Consider the following 8,765-nt stretch of genomic DNA (forward strand, 5'->3'; position numbering starts at 1 on the left):
AGTTAGAAATATAATTAATGAATAAAGAAATCTGTTTTTACAAAATAAAAATAAAAAAGTAATAAATTTAAAATGTTTAGTTTAAAAATTATTTTTTAAGAATGAATAAAATAAAAAATTAAACTATACAACAACATAAAAGTTGAATATATAAACATAAATTAATATTTATTTTTATTATTATTGATGATGTAATTATGTTAATTTCAAGTAAAAAATACAGGACATAATTATAAAAAAACAAAGTTAAATAAGATTGTTACGGACATAAAAGAACAACATGATCCGAAGAAAAAAAATGTTTATATTGTCAAACAACAAGACACACATACATAAAGAATATGTCCCAACATTACTGGATTGTGCACTTCTCGTCATTAATTATGTTTCATTTCGCACAAACTATTTAATGTACCATTGAAGAAAATATTAAATGAATTATCATCTTTCATTTATTTTCATTTTTATGATCAACATATACTTATTTAGTATCGCTTTATATCTCTTATATTTATCTTATTTGGATTTATTTTTATATATTTTATCTTTATCTTAATTTATTTTGCCTTTATTTTATATCTTTTATGTTTTTAGTTATTATTTTTTTTCTACCATTATTTTTTTTATTGTTGCTGTTTTTATTTTCTAGACTTTTTTTTTCATTTTTTGCTTCTCATTTTTAAGCATTAAGTGTAACATTTGCATTAGTTTTTTTTTTAGGATTTTGCATTTAGATAGACACTTCAATATTACTTGTGTATCCACTATTAATCAATACTAATTGACTTTGTTTTTTTTGTAATTATGTCATGTATTTTTTACTTGAAATTAACATGATTACATCATCAATAATAATAAAAATAAATAGTAATTTATGTTTATAGATTCAACTTTTATGTTGTTGTAGGGTTTAATTTTTTATTTTCTTCATTCTTAAAAAAAATACTTTTAAACTAAACATTTTTAATTTTTTTATTTTATTTTATAAAAACTCATTTCTTTATTCATTAATTATATTTCTAACTATTTTAATCATTAAAAATATTTATTTTTTAATGCATTCAAAATTAAAATTATCAATAAATAAATAAATTATTATTTATTTTTTTATTTTTGAAATGGTGCTAGATAGGGAAATAAAAAATAAAAAGATGTTAGATAGGAAAATAAAAACAAAAGGATGCTAGATAGGGAAATAAAAATAAAAGGTGTTAATTAAAGAAATAAAAATATAAATGGTTTACACCTCAATTTCACCTTTCTCTCTACATAAACAAACTTTTTTATTTCACATAAACATTCTTTCTGGCACGTGGTTAGGTAAGACTTAACGAAAAGATAAATTTGAATATATTTTTTAAAATATAAAAACAAAATTGATTTTTTTTTTAAAACTATAATATTAAATTAAATATTGATCCGAAATATAAAGATAAAAAAATATTAAATCTTTTATGATTGTTGATTATGGTACTGCAATTTCAATTCAACTTCCGTTTGCCTCCGTTTTGTAGTTAAACACGTGACTCGGTGGATTTCGTCTTTGTCTCATCTGCATTTCAAATTCCATTTGTTTCGTTTCAAATTTTGTTGTAGCACTGTGACAAGTTAGAGCGACGTGTCGAATTAAAGTGAACGTCCACCGTAGTACACGAATCACCTGATCCACGCCCTCTACCCTTCCCTTTAACAATAAAAAAATTCGAAACCATAAACCTTTTCACAGGTCACAGTCTCCGATTCCCCATTTTTTCTTTCTTATTTTAAAAATAGAAAATGTCATGGCTGGCTAGCTCCTTCGCAAATTCTCTCCGACTCGATGGCGACGGAGACGACGAAAACGACACCGTACTCGATCCACCTACCACGTCATTGAGAGACCCCCTGCAGCCGCAAACACGAGAAAATGCATTCGGATCAGAATCGGAAGGAGAAGAAGACGAAGAAACGGAAGGGCGTGGAGTCAAAGAGGACCTCGACGAAATCAAGCGAACCCTAACTCGTCAATTTTGGGGAATGACATCCTTCCTCGCTCCGCCATCAACGGATTCTCATTCTCTTTCCCTTTCTCATGTTCAATCCGATCCCTCTTCGTTCATCTCCGATCAATTAACACATCGCTCTCTTTCTCCGAACGAAGAACCGCAATTGGACGAGGCTGCCGTTTCCAATCGCTCTAATCCGGTTACGTTTGGATCCGATTCGGAAGGGAATTGCGGTATCGAACAAGGTGCGGTTGGAATCACGGAGGAGGTCTTGGCCTTCGCCATGAACATAGCTATGCATCCCGAGACGTGGTTGGATTTTCCTATTGATGAAGAAGACGACACCGACGGTAACTTCTTGCAGACACTCACTGGAGCGAAACGATTTTTTTAATTGGATCTGATCACAGAACGATTAATGCACATATTGCATCTTTAATTGGCTGTAGTAGTTATAGATAGATCGGATAGCTCTTGACTGTTAAGTATAGCTTATGTTACGTGTTAAATGCCTTCGTAATTTAGATAATAATGTCTTGACAGTATTGGTGATGCTATGATTTCTGGAGTTACTTGATTTAATTGGATTCATTTACTCATCGTTACTCGTTGTTTGAGTTTTTGACGTGGTGAATCCTACTTGTAGATTTTGACATGTCTGATGCACAAGAAGAGCATGCAGCGGTTGTTGAAAGATTAACTCCGAGATTAGCTGCGCTCAGAATTGAACTATGCCCTTGCCATATGAGTGAAAGTTATTTCTGGAAAGTGTATTTTGTACTTTTGCATTCAAGGCTTAACAAAGAAGATGCAGGGGTTTTGTCTACACCCCAGGTCAGTTACATGGGCTTTTGCTTTTGACTTTCATGTCGTGCTTGCAATCAGCTTCACCAAGTGTTTTGTAACCTATTGGAAGACGTTGATGAAGTCATTTTTAAATGTTTTCACCGTTTTTATTATGATTGCGTGAATCCTTTTGGCTAGGAATGAAGGTTCCAATATTTTTTTATTTCATGGACGGACAAGCTCTTAGTTTGAAATCTTGGTTTTCAAAGTTACCTGATGGGCTTATATTTGGGAATTAAATTACCAGATAAAAATGACCAATCATCCATTGTGATTAAGTGGGGAATGTTGTGGCGTGTAAATAGTTGTAATAATAAATCATGCTAATGATATGGAGTCTTGCATTTATTTCCTTCCTTCATGCTGCTCAGTTCCCTATTTTCTACGTTCTGGAATTTGGTCATTTTAGCTAAAAATGCTCTCTCTCTCTCTCTCTCTCTCACACACACACACACACACACACACCTATAATACGGTTCAAAGTCTTTCTCAGTGGTTCAAGTTATTTTATACTGGAATTCATAGAGTTTGTGCTTTCTGATTTGTTCTTTGTATCAAGATGAAACTGTCAGTCTCTTAATGATTTTGTCTGTGAATTCCCGTTTCTCAATGATTATATAAACAATATTTAAATATGTGCCACTTAGGAACTGTTTATACGAACTTTTTTATGATAAAGGGGAGACAAATAATTAAACGAACTTCTCCATAGGTTAAAATTAGCTTATGCATAAGGTAAAAATAAAAATTTAGAGAACTACGTGAGAGAGTTTTTATAAATTAGTTTATGGAAAAGTTAATTTCAATCTTTATTCTTACTTTTCTCCTTTTGAATTTCTTATGGAGAAGTTCGTCCAATCAAACATGTAGGAGATTTCTTTGGCTTTCAAAACATATTCTCCTTACATTTCCATTTGTCTTTCTGTTTTCTCTTTGGACTTTAATAAGCGCAAATCTGCTTGTTATGTGCTCCATGTCGTAAAATCTATTTATTCTGAGTTTTATTCTCATTCTTTACAACATATTTCTTTTAGCAAGGAAGATTACTAAATTGTGATGCATTTTTATTCACCAGTGCTTCTCTATTATGAAAAATATATGTATTGATGATGTTGTAAATGTGTATTCGTTTGTCTGTTCTAAATCTTGACGAGGCATGTTATTGATATTGACATTGTTTAGGATTAGTAAGTGCTTATAATCTGCATTCTTCAATATTATGTAACATTCAAAAAATAGACAAACAGTAAGCCTTGAGAAGAAAAGTCCCTTTTTATACATAAGGTGTGTATAAATTTTATTCTCTTATTGACTATTTATAGTTATGCATTATGATTGGATGGTTAATAATTGAATTGGTTGAAGTCGTTTCTTCTTCAAGTTTCAAATGTTTATAATGTAGTTTCTTTGAAAATAATGTAGTTTCTTTGAAAATAATGTAGTTTGAAATTGGAATACGTTGGATATATTATTGTTCCATATGAAGAAAAATTTATTTATTTATTTAAGTGTGCCTTTGCTTAGGTTGGTTAAGTGATCATCAGAATATTGGTCTCTAATGTTTACTTGCACTTCTAGATTCAGCTAGTATTGTATATCTACCTTAATAGGTAGATGAACTTTTCTGATGTCTTAGTTATTTTATAACACTTGCAGATTACGGCAGCCAGAGCAATGTGGATGCAGGAATTGCATAAACAAACAAAGCCTGACTTTGAATTTTTTGGAAGAAGCGCTTCCTACCCAAGAGACAACGCACGGCACAATGAATTAACTCCCAGCCTATTAGATGATGCTTATTCTGGTGACATGCCTAATAAGACATATGGATATAGAACAACCTCCTTTTCCGCGAGGTCAGATCACGAGACTGACAAATACATGGTTGAATCTTCTGGAACGCATTTCACTGATAAGTCTGTTATTGAGGAAAATTCAATTATTAAAACTGATAACAAGGATTCGATATGTGGTCGACTCTCTCAAATTATTATTAAGGACTATGATGAAGAGGACGATGTGTGGCCAGAGGAAGATTCTGATTTAGAAGGTTACGGTGGAACAACTCACCCCATAATAGTAAATGAAGAAGACATATCCTTCAGTGATCTCGAGGATGATGATTATGGCATTAAACCTGTTAGTTTAAGTACAGGCGGTTTGAAGTTGGTTTGAAACTTCAGTCCGGACACAATTGGGCTAATTTTAGGGCCTGTAGATCCTCACTCAGCACTAAGAACAGTAAAGAAAGTTATCTGACTTTTGGAAAAGCAAGAGTGCTAGTGTCTGGAACATTCTTTTGTATATAAAGAATGGTCAACGAAGTTGATAAAATGCCGTGATGCTATGTGAAGCTGTAAAAAGAACTTGTTAATCCTTTTTTCCCTACATCTTTTTTGCCACAAGGCTAGGTATGGGTTCTAAGTTGCATGCCGTATTTTGAAACAACTCACGAAAAAGAAAGAGTGGAACTAAGACTGTGATTTATGTTAATCCCTGTTTTTTTGAGATCCGAAATGAGAATGTGGGATGAAATATATGCTACAATCCGAAGGACAGCTCTCTTTCTGAAGGTACATCATATAGGTGGAAGAAGTGTATATAAAATCTCTTATTTTGTCCTCAAAAATAGATATTGGATTTTCTCATATATTTTTGGCGGTTGTAGTAGGGATTGGGGTGCTCCTTTTGTTCCTTTCTATTTTGGGGTGTTGTCCTCCTGATGGCCTTGCTGTAACTCTGTCTGAAAACAATAAAGTGATTATTTGAACAACTTTGAATGATCGGATGGCATGATATGAAGGAGAAACAGAAGGTTGTAAATTTGGAAGGGAGAATTTTACTTTTTACAATGACCCGAGTTCCATTGTGCATGAGCGTTTTAGTGATATACAAACGATTTGCTAATCATTATTTAAAGGTAATGAATGATTGATATTTCAAGTTTTTACTTGAAATTACATATTACATATAATTTTAACATTTTAAAACTTTTGTTTTTACCTTGACGGGGGTAGTGTCTGAACGGGAATTTTCAGGCATCTGAAGCTGCGAATTAGAATCTTCTATTTATTCAGTATGAACTAGAAACATAATTATAAAACAAATATTTCCCTTACCTGGATGATATTTAGGAAAAAAAAAATTATATACCAAATATTCGCTCAAAATAATGGATAGTGAAATTGATATAGATTAGCCACATAGGCTAGTTGCTGACTCTGCAATTTCCCTTCCTTAGCAAACATTTCACATGTCGTTTCCTCGGTGTGTCTTGACTCTATAATGATGATGGAAGCTTTGTTGAGCGCTAATTCATGAATAATCTTTAGTCGTGATGAACTACTAAAAAGCTGAATTTGTTTGAATACGTTTGGAATTTGAAATTAGTTCTGAATCATTTTACTCACCAAGGTCACCCAATGGCAAAAACTCTTCAACCTCTGCCGCTGGTTTTAGCTACAGATCCTGAGTTAAGAGAGAAAATAAAGCATTTAATTTTGTTTTGCCCTTCTGTTTTTCTTGTACGTGTGTGTGCAGCTGGTTTAACATCCTACAAATTGCTTCCTCATCTCCAAAATCTCAATATACCCATAGTCCACACTGTCAAAATTACTTTTTTTTTGTTAGGTTGCTTCAATTTGAATTATTTCATATAAAGCCGTGTAAGAAGAAACCAACAATTTTGGTAGGCACAGGAAAGGGCATACGGTTTGTGCTTTGCGGAAATTATTCGATGACATTGGTTTTCATTTTTCAAATGTGAATTTATCAAATTGTGTGGATTATTTTTAGTGGAAGTCATCACGTGGATTCAAGAATTAATACGTGATAAAAAAAAACTTACGTGGACTTTGTACTCATAACAAGCAAATAATTAATAAATTAAAATGTCCCCGTGTACTTTTATATTGACATTTTAACCTATTAATAAGACAATTGGAGTTATGCATATACTTGAAGAATTAATAATCATTGGATTTAGCGTGTGAATAGGTTTGGATTGTAATTTGCAGTGAATTGAGTTGTCTTAATTCTGGTATCTTCAACCACCCTTTGTTTGGCGCGTAATTGCATGATGATGAGTGAGTGTTGGAGTATAAATTAGAGAGGGCAAAGGAAAGTGTAGCAGGAGTTGTGATGACAGAGAGATGTTATTTTCCCTCCAACCACCCATTCAGATTCTAACAACTAACTGCATTTATTTCATTTCCCTCTCCCTTTGTTTTCGCTACCTTCGTATTCCCCTCATATTTTTATGGTCAATTATAGATCCGCTGTTAACTGCTACATTACCAAACAAACCAATCTCAGTTTGATACAATCCATAGGGTTTTCACTCTCATGGACCTTCCGCTTCTCAGGAACGGTCTCCATTTTTCTCCAAGAAATAAAAAATACCTTCTCCTAATTGCCTTCTTCGGTGCCTCCGGTTACGCCGCCTACAGGGCTTACAATTCACCCTATGTCGCTCAAAAACGCCACCGTGTTGCCAAGCTCCTCAGAACCTTCGTTACCGTCGCCGAGTTGATTTCCGATTCTGCACACTCCGTTACCGTTATCTCTAACGACTTGCACCGATTCCTTGCTTCTGATTCCGACGAGATCCCCACCAGTTTGAAGCAGTTAGCGAAAATCGCCAAATCGAAGGAATTCTCAGCGTCGCTGGCTAGGGTTTCCGAGGCTGTGACCATTGGGATTTTGTTAGGGTGTAACTCACTGGCGGGTAATGATAATAACGGTATTGCTCCCTCGGAAATCACCGCGGAAGCTTCTAGATTCTCGGATAGGGTCTTAGAGAAGCTTTTCTCGAAGGCTGGGACGGGTTTTGTGTCCGTTGTGGTTGGGAGCTTTGCGAGGAACTTGGTTTTGGGTTTCTATGGTGCTGAATCGATGGGGGAGAGGTCTCAATCGGTGGTTCCTAGATGGGTGGATGCGATTTGTGACGAGAGGTGTGGCAAGTTTATTGGGGATTGTGTGCAGATTTTTGTGAGCACTGCGGTTGCTGTTTTTCTTGATAAGACAATGGATGTGAATACCTATGATGAAATGTTTGCCGGTTTGTCGAATCCCAAGCATCAGGAAAAGGTGAAGGGGATTTTAGTTTCCATGTGTAATGGTGCTGTTGAGACTTTTGTCAGAACTTCGCACCAGGTTTTGTCAAACCGGAGTGAGAGGTCGAATTCGGGTTTATCTATGTCTTCTGTTGTTGTTCCAGCAAGTGAAGATGGGTGCCTGAAACAGGAGGTTTTTCTGCAGCAGGTCAGGATTGGAAGCTCGGTTGGGGGGCCTCAGGATGTTGGGTGGCTTGAACAGATTAAGTCAACGCTGGCGGTGCCGGCAAACCGAAGGTTTGTGCTTGATGTCACGGGGAGGGTAACGCTTGAAACGGTGAGGTCATTTGTGGCGTTTTTGATGTGGAGAATATCAGATGGATTCAAAAGTAGTGTTGGTAAGGTTCATGATGAGGTAGTGAACAGAGGACTGGAAGTGGTAAGATATATTGGAGCCAAGTCATCGGTTATTTTTACCTTGTGTCTTGCTTTGTATTTGCATATTGTGGGTGGTAGTAGGATTGTTTTGCCTGCTTAGTATGATGTTTTTCATCCAACCTCTTAATTGTAATGCAGTTGGAATATAATGGCAGAAAATTCAGATCTTTTAGTTAGGTAGCATATATATGTTTCCAGGTATTAAATTTGAGTTCATATTTCAGTACGTGAAAAAGAAAAAAAATTCTGGCTGTAATGTTCGAATTACTTTTTTAATCGATTCTCCATACCCAAAAACTGAGGCAATGGTTTAAGCCATCTTGCTCAAATTTACTTTGCTTCAATGCTGGTTGTATATAAACACAACACCTCTGAAAATTTGGATGATTATTTTATACTTTCTTGAATGGAAACAAAGTAAGTTGCTCCATCACTGTTATAG

General features: G+C 34.5%; 2 protein-coding genes across 2 annotated transcripts; both read left to right on the plus strand.

Annotated features, from left to right (window-relative positions):
• The first annotated feature begins 1,582 nt into the window (after positions 1-1,582).
• Positions 1,583-5,661, plus strand: LOC137821391 (uncharacterized). Its single transcript, XM_068625960.2, has 3 exons — positions 1,583-2,335; positions 2,632-2,819; positions 4,488-5,661. Exons 1-3 carry the CDS (start codon positions 1,777-1,779, stop codon positions 5,004-5,006), a joined length of 1,266 nt encoding a protein of 421 aa, XP_068482061.1. The 5' UTR covers positions 1,583-1,776; the 3' UTR covers positions 5,007-5,661.
• Positions 5,662-6,804: 1,143 nt separating this feature from the next.
• LOC137821553 (protein PHLOEM PROTEIN 2-LIKE A10) lies at positions 6,805-8,508 on the plus strand. The gene has a single exon (XM_068626198.2). It carries the CDS (start codon positions 7,176-7,178, stop codon positions 8,421-8,423), a length of 1,248 nt encoding a protein of 415 aa, XP_068482299.1. The 5' UTR covers positions 6,805-7,175; the 3' UTR covers positions 8,424-8,508.
• The last annotated feature ends 257 nt before the right edge of the window (positions 8,509-8,765 follow it).

The sequence above is a fragment of the Phaseolus vulgaris genome, chromosome 9 (assembly GCF_051622355.1).
Source record: "Phaseolus vulgaris cultivar YP4 chromosome 9, ASM5162235v1, whole genome shotgun sequence".
Lineage (NCBI taxonomy): Eukaryota > Viridiplantae > Streptophyta > Magnoliopsida > Fabales > Fabaceae > Phaseolus > Phaseolus vulgaris.

Coding starts and splice junctions, on each gene's coding strand:
- LOC137821391 (XM_068625960.2), top strand. CDS start 1,777: ATGTCATGGCTGGCTAGCTCCTTCGCAAATTCTCTCCGACTCGATGGC. Junction 2,336..2,631: donor TGAAGAAGACGACACCGACG/GTAACTTCTTGC, acceptor TCCTACTTGTAG/ATTTTGACATGTCTGATGCA. Junction 2,820..4,487: donor GGGTTTTGTCTACACCCCAG/GTCAGTTACATG, acceptor TAACACTTGCAG/ATTACGGCAGCCAGAGCAAT.
- LOC137821553 (XM_068626198.2), top strand. CDS start 7,176: ATGGACCTTCCGCTTCTCAGGAACGGTCTCCATTTTTCTCCAAGAAAT.